The sequence below is a fragment of the Anguilla rostrata genome, chromosome 18 (genome assembly GCF_018555375.3).
Source record: "Anguilla rostrata isolate EN2019 chromosome 18, ASM1855537v3, whole genome shotgun sequence".
In the NCBI taxonomy this organism is placed as follows: Eukaryota; Metazoa; Chordata; class Actinopteri; order Anguilliformes; family Anguillidae; genus Anguilla; species Anguilla rostrata.
The window spans coordinates 2,469,354-2,490,968 of record NC_057950.1 but is presented as its reverse complement, the minus strand read 5'-3'; the positions used below and the strand labels follow the sequence as shown (position 1 = coordinate 2,490,968).

Here is a 21,615-nt window from a genome sequence, read left to right as displayed (position 1 = left end):
ATAATGTTTTGTTTATGAATTGATTGCTGCAGTCCAATCTACTTACCGGTCATTCATTTTCTTAAGGAGATTATATAGGACTATTAATATTCCTTGTTGTGAAGGCGGCACCGATGATCGCTTGACGGGGAAACGTTCACTTCCGTCCTTCTCTTTCAATTTCACTTATCCACTTGAGCGCTGACCTGCACATGCGATGATAAACAAATTATTTTTGCTAGATAGACCCCAGTGCCTTAATTTCCTCGTGTGCAGACAGCATCTTTCTTTTTTAATGTGCAATTACCTGGCTTCACGCACCTGCTATAAAGAACTTTTTTTAATTTTTTATTTAGTGCAAAATGACTTTCTGCAGTTCTGCAGAGCCCCGTTAGATAATTAGATCTCTGAAGTATTTGCGCACACAGGGTTGGGCTGTAATGAGCTTTCACCCCTTAAACATGAGTCTTAGGCCATTTTCGGAAGTGTGTAGTCATCCTGAAACTGTATTATTGCTTTGTTCTTATTTTAGCAAATCCTAGGATGAGAATCCATATCAGTATCATATTCAGACTCTGACTCTGACGACTTTTTTTCCTTTCCTTCTCATGAGTATTTAAGAATGCATTCGTTGTGCGTTTGGTCTTGCCTAGTCCGTGTGCACGGGCATTTGTGAGAGAGATGGCGTAAAATGTTTGCTCAAATCAACCTTTGTAATGAGAATTCGCCCCGGTGCAAATGTTCCTTCACGGTGATTTTGACAAAAGATTAAAAGCAGAACATTATACCCTGCATTTGCATTTTCATTGCTATGCTGAGATGTTCCAAGAGCAGGCTAAAAGCCAAAGCAAGCACTTGTGCACTTAGTGGCTGCAGCATAGTGTAATGGGTAAGCGGCTGGTCTCGATTCCCTGGTTCGCCATTTGAGCAAGGTACTTAAGCCTGCATTGCTTCAGTACATATCCAGCTGCATAGATGGATGTAATGTAAATGCTGTGTAGAATGTTTTGGGAGTCGTTCTGGATAAGAGCGTCTGCTAAATGCCTGTAAGGTAATGCAATGCACTTTGTGGCACTTGCATCTCTTCTGTGACTATGCAACTTTGCAATTATACGTAAATAGGGATCCGATTTTGTATCATGCTAAATTCTGTGTTCATTTAAGCTTCCTGATCTTTAAATGCATTGCAACTTTCCCTTTTACTCCTTCTCCAGTTTAATCATAAATGCAATCAATCGGGAAAAATGCTTGATAACACTCACATGATCACATGAGACAGAAATGCACTGGAACCTTAAATTCATGGACAACACCCCAAATTTGACTGCAAACTAAGTATGTCAGTCATTTTCAGGTATGAGAAATTATGTTCAAATTATTAAGCTTTTGGGCTGAGTTTACTGTAAAGTTGATATAGCTGTTTTCAGGGGTCATCATCTTGGCTTGTGACGACTTTTTGGTAAAAAAGCGATTTTTAACACGGACATACAAAACTTGAAGTTTTAATTAATTAATTTATTAGTCTCAGAAAACATTAGATTGTCAATATTTTGACGAGAAAATGATTGCAATGTATATTATCATGGGAAAAAAATAAACATTTTTTCCCAATCAATTTTTTTTTTTTCCTTGGACACAGAAGTCTTGCCACGGACACGTTTGTCCGACACGTTGATTACCGCTGGCTGTTTTGGTTTTTAATTTTCTTTTTCCAGGGCCTTCCTTAAGGGGATTTCAGGCTTAATGAGGAGTAATGAAACTCTGCTTTAGTGTAGCTTTAGCTTTAGTATGGCTAATAATTCAAAATGATTGCAATGAGGAGAGATAAAGACTTTGCAGATTACAACCAAGAGGAATGTTCAAATAATGATCATAATGATCATCCTGAATTGACAACCAGTCCTGAACTGATTAGATAAGGGCTGCCCAACCCTGTTGCTGGAGCTCTACCATCCACTAGGTTTTCATTTCAATCCTAATTTAGTAGGACCAAGATCCCCAATGAGATCTTTGGCTGTTGAATACGCTGTGCTTTTTGTTAGGGCCTTCTTAAACTTACAGGATGGTATGAACTCCTTAAGTGTGATTAGCTTAGTATGCTCTATCATGATTGAATGAGAGAATAAAGACTTTAGATTACCAAGGGTAGTAAATAAGGACATAGATCTTCGAACATTGGACAGCCATGCTCTAACTGTTGATGAGGGTCTTGCAACGGTTGTGGAGCTCTACATCACAGGTTTCTTCAAACCATGTAGGACAGATCCCTGCTTTGGCTGTTGAATGAGGTGTGCTTTTGTTAGGGCTTGAGTTAAAACCTACAGGATGGTAGATCTCCTTGAACGGGATTGGGCGGCCATGCTCTAGCTGTTGAATGAAGTGAGCTTTATTAAGGGTGGAGTGAAAGCCTACAGGACAGTAGATCTTCAGGAACAGGGTTGGGCAGCCCTGGATTAGATGGTCTGTTAAATTAACTCTACCTCGTTTGTCCCCCTGAACCCGCACCCTGAGCCGCCCAGAGGAGGATCATGGGAGTCTAGTCCCTCCCAAGGTTTCTTTCTACATGTCATCCAGGGACTTTTTCCACTGGGCACTGTCACCTTTGGGTTTGCTCTGTGGGGCTTAAGTCAGGTTAGACTGTGAAGCACACGGTGACAAGTTCTTTTGTAAAATTAGTTATGCATAAAAGAAATGACTGATAAAGGGAGTGGCGATAATTAACTGGTGACTAAAGATCCATCTTTGCTATCATTCATGAGCTGTAATGGGACTATGAATATAAATCCATTTTACATAACAGCTTACACAGGACTCCAGCCCTTGTTGCAGTGTAATTAGCCAGTCATTAGAAATCTAAGGACCGTGCATTAAGGTCACAAAAAGCACTGAACAGATTTTTTTTTTTAATTAAAAAAAAAATGGTGCCTGAAGTAACAGGTCTTCAGCCAGAGAATAATCACATCATTCGCCTACGTTAGAATAACTTCCTGTTCTTTCTTTTTTCTTGTTAATTTCTTTTCATTACCGCCCCAGTGTGTGTGTGTGTGTCTTTGAATGCCGAGCATATGAATCTTTTTCATTTCAGTTGTACAGGCTGAGATGAAAAGGTGGACCTGATGCTTGAAAAGGGGCCTAAAACCCAGAAAAAAAGGCTTAATTTAAAAGGGAAGAAAAGCCATTTTTACCTTTGAAAAGATATATAAGGATATAAAGAAGCACTTGATGGACATACAGGGATGACATTAACATTTCCACCCTGTTATATGTCTCTCAATGGATTAGATCCCTGTGTGTTAGACAGGATTCTAGTGGAGTTTCTGATGAGGGAGCTGCTCATTTTGGGGGAGTTTTGCCCTGCTCTGATGTTGCATCCGATGGCTCACAAAGGCAGTTAATGGCCTGATAACTTACTTTTAATTGCTAGACTGGGAGTTAAAGGAGTTCTCTTAGTGTGAATTCATAGCTGGCTCAAACATTTAATGCAAAGAGCCACAGTAAGCAGGGCTGATGGCTGGTCTGGGCAGGGTGTTGTGGGAAGTGTAGTCCTCCAAATGATCTATTTATTAGGAAGCAAAAAGGTTACGTTTACCAGGGGGGTGAACAAGAGGAAAAGGAGTTGAAAGTCACCAGTAAGAAAACTGGAATGCTGGGGAAAAAAGCCATCATGGAAACAGCAGGCCCTTCCCTCAAATGGCCTCCATTTGCCCATGCTGTTGGTCAGTGACTCTTCCAAACAGGTGGACTGCATGTTAGCTGTAGCTGTAAACCAATGGAAACAAGCTATCCTGGGCCCTCTTTCACAAAGCAGGATTACAAAGTCAGCAGGATAACTGCACTGAGTAAAACCTGGATACCTCCCAAATCTGGAATGCGGACTAAAATGAAGAGCTGTTCTGGGTTTTACTGAGTGCAGTTATCCTGCTAACTCAATATTCCTGCTCAATAATCAGTAATCCCCCCCCCCACCCCCCCGCCCCCACAGGTCTCTGTTTCCTGAAAACCGGTTCCAGGTCCCTGTAATAGCCACGCTTAAAACGATTTTCAAAATTATATTTCTCCGCCCCGTCTGATCTTCTGCACCTGGCAGTAAAGTAAAACAGCAACGAGGGCGAGGTCTGGGCGAAGCACACGCGAAGGCCTCCGTCATTTTCATAATCGCATATCGCTACGGCGAGTCTCAGAAATGGGGTCCTGTGGCGTTGTGGCGCGAGCTGCAGATCTGCGATCGGAAGGCTGTCAGACGGTGAGCTCCTGGGTGGGAGGGGGCGTGGGGGGTGGGGGGGGGGGTGCTGCTAATACATCCCTGGAGCAGGGTATTTAACCTGATCCGCTTCAGCACATACCCCAGCCGCATGACTGGGCGATACGGCTGATGCAGGCTGAGCTAGTCACCTGGGATAAGCAGATAGAGAATAATAACCCCATTATTGCAATTAGACTCTGAACAAAATGGCTGCTATTGCTTTCAAGGTCAGTTGGGTCTAATTCACTGATAGATTGTCCAGCCATTGTCATTTACCTCTGAGGATAGCCACTACTTTTATGAGAAGTCGGGAAGGTTCTCTGCCTCAGAGAGCTCACACATTCACCCTTCACATCTTCATGCCAGGAAATGGGTGAGAAGGTAAACAGTAGCCGTGTAGTATCGTATGCAGTTTGCTCTCAAAATTAAAATGGGAGTTGTGTTTGCTGCTTGTTAGCTTTGTAAAAAAATAAATAATAACATAATAAAATTTAATAAAATCCCTCTAACTCTGTGGCAACATTTCAGGTAAAATTGAAAACCTGATGTTCTCATTAAATTACATTAGGTCACACGGTGTTTTGAATAAACTTTATTAGTCACAGAGCGCTGAACCACATACAGTGAAGCACTCGTGGCAGGTGCAGAGTGCTTCACTAGCTGGCTCAACAGGTGCGGAGACGCAGCATAACAAGCACAGGGACAGGTAACTGTTGGTGTGCTAACTCCAGTGTTTATTGTTGTAGCCTGGGCTAAGGTGCTAGCGTACATAACTGGAGATATAACCGCATACACAGCCTGAGGAGCGCTGAGATTATGGGGGCTGCTTGTGCTTGTGACCAGCTGCAGTGCTGTCCATTAAATAGAGGACTTACCCTTCACGGAAGTGCACAGACATGCCATCTCCATAATGAAAGACGCCCATCTCAAAAATATAAGCAAGCAAAGGATGATGCAAGCTTTTTATACGTCAAGCTCAAAAATGTAGATTTTATTTTAAATTTCTGTTTTATTTTTTATGATTCTGATGGATAGATGCTCGAGTGAAAACTAGGAACCCTTTTTCCCTTTAAACGGACAGACCCTCGACAGGGGAGGGAAGCGTGCTCTGATAAAGCACAAGGCTCACAGGCAGTCTGGGGCAGGAGGAGCCTCTGTGCTGTATTCCTGTCTGGGGCAGGAGGAGCCTCTGTGCTGTACTCCTGTCTGGGGCAGGAGGAGCCTCTGTGCTGTACTCCTGTCTGGGGCAGGAGGAGCCTCTGTGCTGTACTCCTGTCTGGGGCAGGAGGAGCCTCTGTGCTGTACTCCAGTCTGGGGCAGGAGGAGCCTCTGTGCTGTACTCCAGTCTGGGGCAGCAGGAGCCTCTGTGCTGTACTCCAGTCTGGGGCAGGAGGAGCCTGTGCTCTGTTGCATGTACTCCAGTCTGGGGCAGCAGGAGCCTCTGTGCTGTACTCCAGTCTGGGGCAGCAGGAGCCTCTGTGCTGTACTCCAGTCTGGGGCAGGAGGAGCCTCTGTGCTGTACTCCAGTCTGGGGCAGGAGGAGCCTCTGTGCTGTACTCCTGTCTGGGGCAGGAGGAGCCTCTGTGCTGTACTCCTGTCTGGGGCAGGAGGAGCCTCTGTGCTGTACTCCTGTCTGGGGCAGGAGGAGCCTCTGTGCTGTACTCCTGTCTGGGGCAGGAGGAGCCTCTGTGCTGTACTCCTTCTGGGGCAGGAGGAGCCCCTGTGCTGTACTCCTGTCTGGGGCAGGAGGAGCCTCTGTGCTGTACTCCAGTCTGGGGCAGGAGGAGCCTCTGTGCTGTATTCCTGTCTGGGGCACAGGGTGCCTCTGTGCTGTACTCCTGTCTGGGGCAGGAGGAGCCTCTGTGCTGTACTCCTGTCTGGGGCACAGGGTGCCTCTGTGCTGTACTCCTGTCTGGGGCAGAAGGAGCCCCTGTGCTGTACTCCTGTCTGGGGCAGGAGGAGCCTCTGTGCTGTACTCCTGTCTGGGGCAGGAGGAGCCTCTGTGCTGTACTCCTGTCTGGGGCAGGAGGAGCCTCTGTGCTGTACTCCTGTCTGGGGCAGGAGGAGCCCTGTGCTGTACTCCTGTCTGGGGCAGGAGGGCCTCTGTGCTGTACTCCTGTCTGGGGCAAGGAGCCTCTGTGCTGTATTCCTGTCTGGGGCAGGAGGTGCCCCTGTGCTGTACTCCAGTCTGGGGCAGGAGGAGCCTCTGTGCTGTACTCCTGTCTGGGGCAGGAGGAGCCCCTGTGCTGTACTCCTGTCTGGGGCAGGAGGAGCCCCTGTGCTGTACTCCTGTCTGGGGCAGGAGGGGCCTCTGTGCTGTACTCCTGTCTGGGGCACAGGGTGCCTCTGTGCTGTATTCCTGTCTGGGGCAGGAGGAGCCCCTGTGCTGTACTCCTGTCTGGGGCAGGAGGAGCCCCTGTGCTGTACTCCTGTCTGGGGCAGGAGGAGCCTCTGTGCTGTACTCCTGTCTGGGGCAGGAGGAGCCCCTGTGCTGTACTCCTGTCTGGGGCAGGAGGAGCCTCTGTGCTGTACTCCTGTCTGGGGCAGGAGGAGCCTCTGTGCTGTACTCCTGTCTGGGGCACAGGGTGCCTCTGTGCTGTATTCCAGACAGGCGCACAGTGCACCCCTAGGCCAGCTGGAGTGGAGGCGTCCAGCTGGAACAGGTGTTCTGTTTGGAGCGGCTCGTAAGCGGCCCAGCTACGCGGCACCCTGAGGTTACTTACCGCACGCAGTGCACAAAATAAACAAGGACAGGCTAGTGAGTGACCCCCAGGCCCCTGGGTCTGTGCTACTGTTGGTCACCAAATGTCAGGATCACATTCAGAAACTAAACACGCACAGGAAAAAAGAAAAAACCTCAAATTCAAGGTTACAGCAAATCAAGCGAGCGAGATGGCACAGGTCCGCATCGCAGGGGGAATAAACACAGTTGCACCCTTGCAGGGATGAGAAATTTTAAATACAGAGTTCTACATCCCACCCAGGACAGAAGTCACTCGAGGAGAAGCATAATTATATGTTTCTTTCAAGAGAAATGTTTCTGTCTGGTTGTTGGATTTTACATTTCTGGCGTTCAGCTTTCAAAACGGTTTTCCCTTTCCGAGTCTTATTCATAGACCTGTCTCATCTCTGCATAGCAGCATTCAAATTGTTGCTTTGCAATGTTCCCAGGGTTTGTACAGACGTATTTAAAGTGGCCCTTTTCTCCGTAGTGCACCACACGACTGGAGTAATAATACAGAGAGAGTTTTAACAGGTACCGTTGTATCCACAGGTGTTTTAAAGCCATTGCACAAACTACACTAGCATGCAATTGTTTTATATGTTAAGACACCATTGTTCTTATGAGTCTCTAAAACATTTTTTCCCCTCTTTTTTGTATCTGTACGTTTTATGCTGCTATAGTGGGTTTAACTGAATCTTTATGCATGTATGATTGCAATATTGGTCAGGTCTCTGACTCTTACCTCTTCTTGATGAATGAATGAATAAAATGAGCAGGCTCTGTCAGAACTTGAAATGTGACAAAAGCCATCACTGTTTCCACTTTGGAGTGTGTCAGGTAAAATGCAGGCCTGGCATGAGCAGAGGTGCTTCACACACACCTGGCACAGGTAGCCTGCCAGTCAGCCGGGGGGTCTCTCTGGCACGAAACGACAACAACATCCTTGAATTACTTGGCAACTGGCCAACTCGCACAACTTAACAGAAAAACGCATGCTTTTAAAAGCAAACCAATGTTAAGGATGATTTCTGAATGAATCTGGGTTTGGTATCATTTTAAGCACATTAACACCCCTTAAAATCCACTGAGACTTCAGGGCTTTTGGTAAGAATCCATCCTGTCTTAAATAAACCCCATTTTCTTAAACTATGCAGTAAAGACATGATTCAAAGCTTGAAATTAAGAGCACATTGGTACCAAAATGACTAAATCCCTTGACCCTACAGGAGGGTTATAGCATTATATAGAGTTATAGCACTGCATCCTGAATCAATGACAGATAAAAGCAATAATTTAAGAGTTATTCTTCGACGGCGTGTCTAATTTAATGGCCGTTGGGCTTTAAGGACTTAGTGTGTGCACACACTCACACTTCTGTGTGAGTGCGTGTCACTCATTTGTGAAGTCAGATTACACCGTTTGATTTGGAAATATGTGATCATTTGAAATAATAATCTAGGGTGCCGTTGTATCATTATGAATTATAGTCATGGACCCGTGCTGCTGTACATACCACTGTTTAATGAGAAATGCTAACAGTTCCCATGGAAGTAATTACTTACAGTATATCAGATGAATAGATCTCAACTGCAAACCACACACATGCTGTTTTTTTTTTTTTTTGCTGGTGACAGATTGATTCTTCCATTTTTACCGGCAGATGGCTCTCGCCTTGCCTACTAGTCATAGCCCCCCCCCCCCCTCACCTCCCCTCCCTCGGGGGGCGAGGGTTGGTGCCCAGCAGCTGGAGGGGCGCACTGGAGGAGGGAGTGTGTGAATGAAGTCACCCCTCCTGTGTGGCCCTAGTCATTGCCTCTGTCTCTAGTGCTCCTGGATTCCTGTGATAAACCCATCAAATATAAAAGGCGTGCGCCTTGGTGAACAAGTCCAGGCCACCCTGCCCTCTCTTTATTCAGGAGGGAAAGAGGCTGTTGCTTGGCTTTTTCTTTTTGGAACACGCGTTCTCAGACTCAGACCATGGAGAAGCCCTGTGTACGCTGACTGTAATTTTAGAGCCACAGCTTTAACCCTTTGAAGAGGAGGTTCTTTTTTCAAAGTTCTAAATCAGCGTTCTAGAACTCCGTCGCTTTCAAATCAGCAGCAGTGATTGTGACATCAGCATTAGAATGTTCTTAGCGGAACACTCTAATCACGTGTTTGTGACCTCACTCCTTAGAGGGCTGAGCCCCGCACTGTAAGAAGTTCTCAATTCTTAGACACCTTTGGTGTCTGATGAGAACACTGGGCGCTGCTTCATAATGTCTATTGATTCACCCTCTTCAGGCTAATGTGATGTCGGAAGACGCTATGCCCGGCGTGGATAAAAGTTCCTTATTCTCATCTCAGGGCTTTCAAACAGTCAGATAAACTAAATGCCCTTCATTTAATATCATGCAGGGTACATGATTCCAGAAAAAAAAGAAAACAAGTGACTGTTTTTAATTGATTAAATTACAGACTTGCAGGTTGAGGCAGTGGGGGTTCTGCTAAACTGCTAAAAGTGTTGTCACTTTGTATTTTTCTTGAATCTTAAAAACTGAGTTAAAAGCCAAAGCGGAGGAAAATGGTAATGAGCCAAACCTTGTTGTTTGTGAGTTGTATTAATTATTAAATGGTAAATGGACTGCATTTATATAGCGCTTTTATCCAAAGCGCTTTACAATTGATGCCTCTCATTCACCAGAGCAGTTAGGGGTTAGGTGTCTTGCTCAAGGACACTTCGACAGGCCCAGAGCGGGGTTTGAACCGGCAACCCTCCGACTGCCAGACAATCGGTCTTACCTCCTGAGCTATGTCGCCCCAGATTCCTTATTAAAGGAATGAATTATGCAAGAGTTTAAGCGCATGTTTTCAACCACTCCAATTTATCAGGAGACTGGCCGTCACAAAAGCCAACCTCCATAGCGGGGCCCCTGGACCGAGTGAACACGTTTTAGCCTAGCCCTGCCCAACTCTGCCCAATCCAACTAATGAGCTGTTCAGTGAGATCTCCGTTGGACAGCCCTGCTCTAGCTGTTGAATGAGGTGTGCTACGTTAGGGTTGGAGTGAAACCCTACAGGACGGTAGATCTCCAGGAACAGGGTTGGGCAGCCCCGCTTTAGGCAAAGCATGTCCCACATATTTCTCAGTCTTGGAAAAAATACCAAGCCTGAGTAATGCAACAGGTAAAGCGCTCTCCATTTAAATGAGAAAAGTAAAAAACTAACAATCCATGAAACACGACCATGTTCCACGGCAATGCACCTTGGACATAAGCATATTTTTGAGGCATGGGTTTCTGCTGACAATTACATATTTTTCTCCCATACACCAAAACCAAAGATTCATATTGGCAGTGAACGGTTTTAACGCCATTTCGAGTACGAACACCAAAATGGAACACCTTCCTTACACCATTTCTGGCTCACCAGTCTCCAAAAAAGTGGGGTAAACCAAAACATGAAAACAAAAAAGATAAACGCTTTAGAAGGATACTAATGTCCATAGGTGATTTCAGAAGGAACAGGTAAAAAAAAATAAAAAAATCACAACTGAGCAATGTGAAAAACATACAAAAAAAATGACTAAATAGAATATTATTGCAATGTTTTTAAGCAAAATGCCTGCATTTAAAAATACTTTACTTCCAGCAGTGAAGCGGCACCGTATTCTGAGTTTAGAGGGAGAAATTACTCATTGGAAGAATAATTTATCTGGTGCTCAGTGTGAGCTGTCATTTCTCACGGCAGGCAGGGAAGGGCCTTAACTTGTTTGTAAATGGTTGTCTACGGGGGCGTGAGTGTCTGTCGGGCACAGCACACCCGTCACTGGCAGCAAAGCTTGCTTTAAAAAAAAAAAATAATAATAATAATTTAACAATTTATTTATTTTTTGGATCCCCTTTCGAATTTTTTGAAAACCTGAATTTATTTATTTTTGTTGTGTCGTGACTCAGTCCCACCCGCCAGACCTCGTCTTTCTCTGTGGGTGGGGCGCATGGGGTCGGGACGCGTGCGTCTGTGGCCAGTCCTGTCCGGGCTCCTCGCTTGTGCAAATCGTCCCAAACGGGCGTCTGCTGGAGAACCGGTACACTTTACCTGGCGAGCTCGGGGCGTCTAAGTGCGCTGTGGCGTAATGACGCTGGACTTCACATCAAAGCACGTATGCGCCCGTGCTGCCTGCAGTAGCACTCCCGGACTGTGGGGGCAGAGCTCTGGGGTCAGGGCTGGCTATTAAGGAGCGGAAATGAGTTTTTGTTGTGTGTCGTTTTCAGACGGGAAAGTGGAGGTGACGAAGGAGGGCATGAAGCTGTGCACCATGGGTCCAGGGAAGGTGTTTGGGGAGCTGGCCATCCTCTACAACTGCACCAGGACCGCCACGGTCAAGAGTGAGTCTCCCAAAAAACAAGCTTCCCCCCCCCCCCAAAATCACTCAGTGTTTATTATTTTATATAATGCAGTTTGCAGACATTACGTTTAGGTGTTACATCAGAAGCTCTGATCTGATTTACACATTTTACAGTTTAGACACTGTAATCCATGTATGATGCTAGATAATTGCTCAAGCGATTCTGTTTAAATGCCTTGGCTCCCATTCCATGGAACCTGCAAGCAACCTGTAAGTTACAAGATTGTAAGTTACAAACTGCCTGCCAGATTTGAGAAATTGTATTTCACTTCAGCCAAATTAATTGGTATTCAGTTGGTGAACTGAAAAGCATTCAAAATGTTCCATTAGGATTTCTCACCTAACGAGTTGAACCATTTTTGGAAAAATATTTCCCAAACTGTGTGCATTTTCCACTTCACACATGGACATTTTACAGAGGGTGCTTTACACTACAAGGGGGTGGGGGGTGGTGTGGCCTCTTAATGGTGTGCTGTTAATGTGCCTTGCGATCGCTTCCATTTTATTTCATTCTCTTGTCTCAAAGCCAATCATTTAAAAATACTTTATAAAAAAAGAAAAGAAAATAAGTGACTTTATGACTTATTACTGAGTCACAGGAGAGGTACACAGTGATAAATTATTCATTTGGTATTACCTCGAGCTTCAGTGTCTAGGGCTCGTTATTCCTTTGCCAAGGTCATACTGTAATGCTCCAGTGCACATGTACTTCTTTACGGAGGACATTTTCCTCAGTACCACCTGTTTCATATTACATAAGACGCATTCCTACATTTGTGCTTTCATGATCTTCAGTCCAGAGGAAACAGATGCTGGCAGTGGAAATGGTGTAAAAAAATAAATAAATAAATAAAAAACCTAACAAAAACAAATCAAATTTGTGTTCAGTCCAAGCAGCCATTTTGTCTGAGAACGTCAGCAGCTGTTTCAGTGCGGGGGATGAAATTGATGAGAACAGTGCCTGTGTCCTGGGTGTTTTTATAAACCGTAATCATTCATCACTTAACCCATCATTTGATTTATTAATCAAATATTTGTAACCAAATTATCGTCCATGCTTGAGAGGATTTTTAAAATTTTATTTATTTCAAAATGCATGGGGTATACGCTTGCATGCTGTATCTTCTGTATCGGCTGACATGTTAGCACTTTTAAAATGTGTCAGTAATTAAGCGAAACTGGTAAAGTACACAATGTGCCAAAGTTTTTAAAAACGTTTTTTTTTTTTTTTTTTAAATTAAGAAATCATCCCAAACCACCTGTGGGTGAATTTGGCAGGCGTGAAAACATCCGCAAACCCGAACACTGAAAGTTACTGAACAGTATAATGTAAAAGTAATGGCTGAAAAGCTAATGCCTCCAAGATATGTTGCTTTTTTAAAAACAGTTCTTGCAGAGAAACAAATAATACAGTAATAACACCATAATGTTGTTTCACATGGCCAAGATAGCAGTCACACATCGCCTACGGACAGAAATCTGTGCGTAGGTTTCCCCAACCTTGAGTTTTTACGGATTGCTGAGACCGTGATCTAAATTCAAAATCAACATTCACTCTTAATTTGGACTTACTGTACAGATAAATGCTGTTTTCAACGTCGGTTTCTTTCTCTTCAAACACAAATCGGCGAGTTAATTTTTTTGCCGATCGCTCAAACTTGCCCAAACTAAGTTTGTGACAACCGGGGGAAGTCATGTGGGCGCAAGGTGATTCCGCAGGACGGGGCACAGGCTGCGATTGTGGGAAGGGGTTCGCAGAGGTGCGGCTTGCTGTCAGGTGGAGGGAACTTAGCATTTTATTTTACGTTGACCTGATTAGTCGCGTCTGACGTCGCCCACGAGCCGCCTTCATGATTTTTGCATTAGACGCCCTGCTGACTCCGCGCTGTGAGGGTCTCGGCAGAGAGGCGGGCCTCGGTTGCTGCGAGCCGGGCGGGCCTGCCGCCTTATCTATTCGCTGGCGCGCTCTTTTCCGAGTATCACGGTTGCCATGGAGACGGGTCCATTCCGACTGTTCGCACTGAACCTCGGGGGGGGGAAACGCGGCTTCTCCCGCCGTACGTCTCCCCCACACGCACGCAGTCGAGCACCTCGGTGAGAACAGGACACGGTTACCGGCGCGGTTACACCGGTAACACTCCGGTAAACGTGGGCTGCCAGTGACTGGGGTCAGTGTGTGTTCGCCCGGGCAGCGCGACCCGCCTTTGCTGGGGAGGAGCGCACCACCTCTGCCCTGGGAACGGGGAACGGGGACGGCGCGGACCGCCTTCGCACGCCTCGGAAAAAACGTAATGAGAAAAGCAGCGGGTTCTGGGAGAACCGTGGAGCAGGCAGCGAGCCGGCTGGCTGTCGAGTTCCCCCCGCGTGGGTGAGGGTTCGATCCCCCGCCATGGCACACACGCAGCTGGGCTCCCTCCAGAAAAAACAAAAACAAAAAACAAAAACCAAAACTGATATCTCTTGCAAAATAAATCAAAACTGCTTGTATATCAGAGTAAAATTAACTACACATTTTTTTATGTTTAATAAATTTTTATATTTTTACTTTTCTCCAACATTCCTCTCACTCTCCTCTTGTCTGAACGTTCTCAGTTTTTGTACAGTATGTCAAACTTGAGAGATGAGAATGACTGAAAATGATCAACAGGATAAGGATGAATTTAGGAACGTGTTGCTTTCACAGCTGGGGGTACGGGGGTATGGGGGCGGGTAGCACAGTCATGGCCATCGCCCGGTGCGAAGCGTGAGATTACAGAATAACAAAGACACCTGAAGTGTGTCTGTTAATCGGGTGATTACAGCAACGTTTCAGGAGCTGAGTGTCTATGAAGCCTGCAGGCAAATTGAAGCAAATTGCCGCGCTCTTAGACATCCCTGAATGCATTTATTTTTTTCCTTAGTTTGAGAAGAGTTCTCTGAGGAAACCAAGCATCTTCGCTGTCCTGAACATCGGTTCTCTGTCATGCGTACTCCTTATTGCAGTATCTGAAATGGCATTAATTAGCTTCTTTAGGCTGGGTGTGCTTAATGGGTAATTCCACCCACAAAAACCAGGTGATCAGCTGGGTAAGGAAGTGGTTCAGTCAGTTAAGGCTCCACGATAGTGACCCCTGCTGGTCGGTCGGTCAAGCGCCCGTGGACTGCAGGCGAAAGCCGCATATGACAGGTCTTACTCTGACTCCACTCTGCATGAGCCTGTCCAACAAGATTTCACTGTATCGGAGGCTTTTGGAGACTGTCTTTGGAGATTATTTAAAATCTCCCTTTCAGGGGAGTGCTGTAGGCCCTGTGTGTATACTGTACATTGTTCTGCACCAGCTGGAAATCAAGAGCTGGAACCCAGACTGCTTGTCCAGAGAACTTTTGGAACTTTTGTTATTAACTTCACAAAGAGAAGCATTGGCCTCCACTAATAGAATTGCAGCAGGTGTTCTGGCTCAAAATGGCTGCTGGCCAATGCAGAATAGGGGGATGGGGTGTGTCACCAGTAAAGAACAGCACAGTCAGTAGTTATACCAGGTAAAACAGTACAAATGATCCAATACGACTCAGTGTACAATTCAGATTATGCATATTGTTTTAAATGGAAACAGAGGATCAGTGGCCATTTAAAATGAATAGTATGTTGGAGGTTTTTTTTTCTTTTTAATGGAAATTATATGGAGAGTGCAGTGGGTTTCTAAAAATGCATGTAGTGTGTCTGATGGCTCTTCCGAAAATGGCATCCTGTCATGTCATTTGCTTTCATAATGATGATATAGGTGGAGGCCTCTAGATATGAATTATGATTTTGTTGTGCTACTGTAGAACTACTCTAGCAGAAAACAGGCTGTTGTGTAGAGAGCGAAAGAGAGACAGAAAGCAAGAGAGAGAAATACAGGGAGCGAAAGAGATTTTGTTGATCCGCTGTTCTCCAAATTCTTAGAATTCTCCAAGTTCTTTTTGTTTTGTCAGATTCTGAATTCTGATTCAGGTTTTCAGTTGTGTCTGTGTTGATTAGAGGGAGTGAGAGAGAGAGAGAGAGAGAGAGAGAGAGAGAGAAGGACAGAGTAGCCTTAAAGTGAATGCAGGTTTCATCATTACATGGCATTTCTAAAACCGTGCGATATCACTGTATCAACTAATTATACTGAGCTGACAAATGACATTTCCAGTGGGAATTTGCTTAATGTTAAAAGCTCCTTTGCACAGTCGTTTCAGAATTCTACAGTTCCGCTTTTCTGTTGGAAAGCGCTCCGTCGGAATTGACATGTAAAGGCTTTTAAAAGTGTTACAAAATGACCTCATTAGTGCAAGGCCTAGTTATGACAATAGAAGCTCCCCTATGGGTTCCACAGAAGTGGGGAGGGGGGGGGGGGCGCGGAAGAAGACAGAGGAAGAGAGAGAGAGAGGGAGAAAACTAGAGGAGAAATTTGTTGTGCTGCTCTCTCTCGTCATGCCCTCAGATTTGACTAATCGAAATGTGCTGATCGCTACTTCATCGTACTCAAATGGATGCCTTAGCCATGATAGCATGGGGGAGGAATTCATTCTTCAGTTTATGGAAAACGTGACCAAGAATTCGCTTCATTCTCTTTGCTCCCCTCCATCAGAGTTGGGCATGCGAGATGGAGTGGGGAAGGTAATTCCATCATTAAAGGCTGCCGCGGTCATCCTCTCGTACAATTAAAGTGGATTGGAAGGACAGATTCATCCTGAGAGCTACTCCCCTCTATCTATGATAAGAGGATATGTGTGTGTCCGTTTTCACAAATGAGGCGTCAAATGAAGTAATGGGGACTGCATGGGGGTTTTTCTTTAGCATGTTCTCTTACGCAGTCGCTGTGCTCATCCTTCGTCTCTGATGCACTTGCACGTTGTCTTCCTCAGACGTGCGTGTTTTCAGTTATGAATGTGCTCATCTGCGAGCAGATTATAAAAATGAGGTCCATCATTAGCCTCATACCCAATTTGCAAAAGTCTATATCACAGTGAGCGCTTAAAGATGTCTGATCTTAAGGCACGGGAGTAAAATCATGGCTGTTTTTAGGAGAAATCCGCCACTATTTAAAAACTCTGAACCCTTGATAAGTGCAGTGAAACGCTGTACTTTGAAAGGGTTTTTCCCTGCTGTACTTTCATTGCAAATTAAAATATGTATCTAAAGCTTTTTTTCTCCCATCTTCATTTCAAGGCTTTTCCCATTTTTGTAGATGCACCACATCAAGGCGAGAGGAGAGAGGATTTGAGAGCGCGTGCGTTCATATTCCAGTTAACTGCTGTTCAGCTGCTTTGCAGTTTTCTTTCAGTTATCCAACAGCAGTGCAACAGCTACTGTGAGTGTTATGGGCTATGCATTGTATCATGCATTGTGCATCTTGTGACCCATGTCATATGACCTAATGTCCAGTGCAAGTTCAGCATGAAAATAGTTCCTTGTGTAAATTTAGTTTACAGGCATTTAGCAGACGCTCTTATCCAGAGCGACTTACATTGTATCCAATTATACAGCTGGATATATACTGGAGCAATGCAGGTTAAGTACCTTGCTCAAGGGTGCAATGGCAGTGTCCTACCAGGGAATCGAACCTGCGACCTTTAGGCTACAAGACCAACTCCTTAGCCATTATACTACACTGCTGCCAGGAGCAGGAGGCGGTACAGTAAGCCAACAAGGTCTTGTTTTTAAGCCTTTGAGAAGACCTCAGTTAAGAATCCATGCATGATTATGGCCACTAGATCTGTACAGATCTAAATGTACATATTAGCTTTGGCTACTTCAAATGTGTGGCAGTGTGTGTGTGTGCGCGCGCGTGCACGTGTGCTGCTCATATACAGTATATTTTATTTATTACATTAATTTTCCAGTAATGCAGTGAGCTGTTCAAAGTTCAAACCCTAACAGAATTCAGAGAACAAATGCACAGTGTGTTTTACAGAGGAGTATAGATAAACTGCTCCCTAGCAATCAGTTTATGACCTCTCTCTGACCACTTGTTTGTTTGACTGACAGAAAGAGGGAAGCACAGAAACTGCCATACAGCAACCTTTTTTTCCAAGGGGGGGGGGGGGGGGGTAATCTAGAATGGAAATGAGAAAAATGTAATTTTAAAGAGCAATGCCATAAGCATGCTCTTTATTAGATTTCACTTGGTTAATGATATTAACCGTAACTCATAAAAATGGACTTTTGTCTGGAAAAGCCTTTACTCAAGGCCAGCTATGGCCTGTGCAAAATAAGGTGGACTACGAATGGTGTATGGATAAGACCATTTGCCAGAACCCAAAAGCATATAAATGAAAAATTGCTGCTCTTTGTTGAAATGAGCTAATACATGTTTATAAAGGCTGTATAATATGATTATTACAACTGCAGAGAAGGAAGAAATCTTTATAACCAAATGGGATTTGCTCATGAAGATAATCTTTTTAAATACATATGATGCCTGCCTCTTTGTCCAAAATGATGCAAATGCTAATTTGCATGCTTTTTCTTCCAAATTATTTATTTCAATTAATTTATTTCCATTATTGAGTTCAATGAAACCTCTGCAGAGTAGGGGTGCCAATTTGCAAATTATTTTAAAACCTGACATACATCTTAAAAAAAACGATATAAAATTCTCCAGGCCAAATAGCTAGATAAATACCTAGAATGTATTAAAGTTGTTTTTTTAAAAAGGATTTCCATTTAAAGGGTGACTGAGTGGTGTCTGGCTTTGGAGCGGCATGTGATGCAGTGGGCCGTGTTAAATACACACTGCAGATGTTTCCAGTGATAAGCAAGTCCTAAAATTTGGCAGCTTTTCACAGTTTGAGGTTTTTTGAAACTGCTTTTGCTTGCATTTTAAAATGAAATGCTGGAACCTTGTCTTCCCTTGGATGAAAATTCTGATAGGAAATAATACATCATATTGGCATATTCTTATTCATGTGGGCTATCAGCAATACGATCATGACCCATCGCTAGCAAACTGTCAGAAACTTATAGATTGCGATATGAAAACAAGCAGTTAAAACTTCTCTAACCACAGCCGAGGAAATGCTCTCTGTTCAGTGGTGATATTATCTTGATCTGCAATGCCCTTTTCCTGAATGAGATTTTATGACCCAGTAGCGAGTAAAAACAAGCCATCATAAAATGTACTCTGTGTGCAAAGGCTGGAATGACAACATTTGTTTACTTTTAATATTCCCAACTTCTTTTCAGAACAACAAATACACATCCGATGCATGTTTTAAGGCTTTTCCAATTTTGCTCCGAGGCGGAATTCTCCCAGCAGCCGACAGCCGTTTATCAATAGCTACTTAGCCACGTGTTGATGGACTTGTGGATCACCTCCCTTCCTGTCCGGAGCATGTGGGACTACACGTCCGTTGCATTTGAGCGACTCCGCTTTGCTCGCTTGTGACGTCGGCGGACGTAGTTTGAAGCGGCTGGCGCTCAGAGAGAAGCTGCGATGAGAGAACGGCGACAAAAAAACAAGACCAGGACCAGGTCACAACCTAGTATATGGCTGGACCGATCCGGCCGACCAATGGCGTAACTTCATCACTCACTCAGTCACACTGAGAATCAGGGCCTGGTTTCACAAAGCAGGATTACAGAGTTAGCTGGATAACTGCACCGATTAAAACCCGAGACACTCTCAGATCTGGAACACTCAAGAGGTGTCAAATGAAATAAGGTGGTACAGTGGGCAGAAGCGGTGCCTGAGAAGGGCCCACAGCCTAATTAAAGACTATACACACCCCTGTTGGTACCATGGACTACAAAAGACACTCCACAAAACTACAAAACCCACATGTCCACCTCAAAGAATGACACATTTTTACCACACCTCCGACCACAACTTCTGAAATTTACAGTAAGCCAGTAAGCCGTCACTGTTTCGCTCTCTCATGCTCTTCTCCCTTTCTCAAGTTGCTTGGCCCTTCCTCTTCAGTCTTCCTCGTGTGCAGCTTGCATGCCAGGAAGAGTTCGCAAGGCCTGCAACCGAGCAGGGCTCTCCTGCGGATGCCCTCGGCTGAATCAGCAGCAACTACGAGATTAGAGGCGGTTCACGAAGAGCCACGCCCAGTGGACGGGTCCTGCAGAACAGCTCCTGTCAGTCACACGAGGCAAGCGGCCCACGACAAGGACCAAGCTGCGGGTCTTAGACCTGAAGAAAAGGGCGAACGGCTTCTTCTCCACACACCAAACTCCCACAGATTTCACACTGGAAACCAGAAAACATTCGGACAACGGAACCGATTCGAAGGACTCAAATAAGGCTGTAACTCTGGGCATGTAGCATAATTTGGCAACAGACTGAATGTACGTAACATGACAATGACAAGAACAGGCCATTCAGCCCAACAATGCTCGCCATTTTCCTGACTAAATTAGTGCCCTGATTACCTACAGACTAGATAGTATCTAACACTGTATCAAGCCTAGTCTTGAAAATCCCCGGAGTTTCTGCCTCTACTACATGACCTGGCAAGCTATTCCACACATTGACTACTCTCTGCATGAAATGGTTATTAGCCATAAATGTTCCGTTTGGTTTGCTTTAAGCCATTCACCGTGCTGCGTTAGTTTAACATGCATCACGCACAGAAAGGATCTAGCATGCTAACCGGTCATAACAGGACTTCCTGATCTTGGCGTACACAGATAACCGCAGTTATCCTGTATCAGTTTTGCATGCTTCATGCGCCATTGTTTTAGCACTAGCTCCACTAGTTTCAAACCTCCCTCCATTTTGTTTCTTTGTTCTCCTTGAACACGTGCTCACGACGTGCACTCACCATGTCGCGCAACCCCACACGCAGGAGAACATACAACACTCCTCACACGTGTGTTGTATGTGGCAGTGTGTGTGTGTGTGTGTGTGTGTGCCAACACGCCAACACACGCAAATTACGCCACTGCTTGTCCTCTACATTAAATGGTGGCATGCGTGAGTTGTGGAGGTATGTTCCCGTCCCACGCCCTGACCACCCTGGTAGGAACAGAAGAGCTGGACACAGGGACATGTGGGAATTCCGGATTGTTCTGGGTTTTATTTTATAAGATGAGAGAGAGAGCATATTCTGCCCCATGAAAATAAACACAAAAACCTTTGCCTGTCAACCTCACAGGATCTGGCAAAAAACTACAACAATAAAGAAAATAAATTAAATCAGAAACTGCTTTTTCAGCCGACCTGTGCCACGACATGCTCTCTCTCTTCCTGTGGAAAGAAGCACACTTTTAAATCCTGAACTGGTTGGTATCATAATCCAGGTGTGTGCCTACTTAACCAGTAGGCGTGGTCCTCTTATTGCCCTGTATCCCTCCCGCAAACCGAGCCCTGCCACAGTCCCCTACACCCCTGTGATGGACTGCCTTCTGCACTACCATCGCTGAAACAGTACTGAAGCATTAGAACAAGAGCCTGCAGGTTCAAGAGCACTTTCCACCCACATACCATTAGACTCCTGAATTCACAAGCAGCCAGTCACACGATCGCCATCACAAGCATATTAACAACGATACTTTTTACACAAGGCCTTTTCTGCACTTTACATCAAGCTACTGCATCATGTCATTTCATCAGTTTATGACCATGTCAGTTGTTCCTGTTTTTTTCTTTCTTCTTTTATGTCCATTCTTGTTTTCACTCTCGTTTTTATTCATTGTGTGAAATGCCTTCTATTCCTGGACGACCCAGCAAACCACCCCATCTACCTTTCGTATTCTGAGTATATGACAAATAAAGTACCTGCCTAACCACCCACCCACCCACCTGAGGTCATACACACCCCTCCTCTTCTCCCCGGGCCCTGTGGCAGTCTGTGTGTTTGAGCTCGCACGCTCAGGCCTTTCAAACGTGCAGAAACCCGGGGGTGTATCAGCTCAGGAGGAATCGGGCGTTTAAAGTGCTAAAAGCCCGGTTTGTGAACCCGGAAGGTTCTGTGACCTCCCTGCAGGACGTGAGCCGTCTGTGCGCTTGTTTGGGCCCAGCAGACTCCGCCCCCTCTTTCAGTCTGCCGCGGGGTGGACCGCCGTCTTCAGAGGCGACGCCGCTGAGGTGACGCGGTTTTCGGAGTGGGCTTCGGGCGGTCCGCGGGAGCGCAGGCGACCTGTCGCTCCTCTCCTCAGCAGCAGGGGAAGAGAGGAGAAGAAAAGGCTGACGGCGTGGTGGGGGAGGAGGAGGAGGAGGGGGGAAAAGAGCGGGAAAGAATGCAAATGCGGGCTGCTTGCCACATGCGACCCACGCTCGAGGGGGATTCTGGGATTTTTTCCAACTGTCGAGGGGGGGGTGCCCAGGGAGG

The 21,615-nt window shown here is 45.3% G+C and overlaps 1 protein-coding gene across 2 annotated transcripts in view; it reads left to right on the top strand.

Annotated features, from left to right (window-relative positions):
* LOC135244693 (cGMP-dependent protein kinase 1-like) overlaps positions 1–21,615 on the top strand; it is a 105,861-nt gene that overhangs the window by 29,899 nt on the left and 54,347 nt on the right. For both annotated transcript variants that reach the window (XM_064317182.1, XM_064317183.1), the window contains exon 3: positions 11,201–11,314. In XM_064317182.1, coding sequence (XP_064173252.1) covers positions 11,201–11,314 — 114 coding nt within the window. The remainder of the gene's footprint in view (positions 1–11,200; positions 11,315–21,615) is intronic.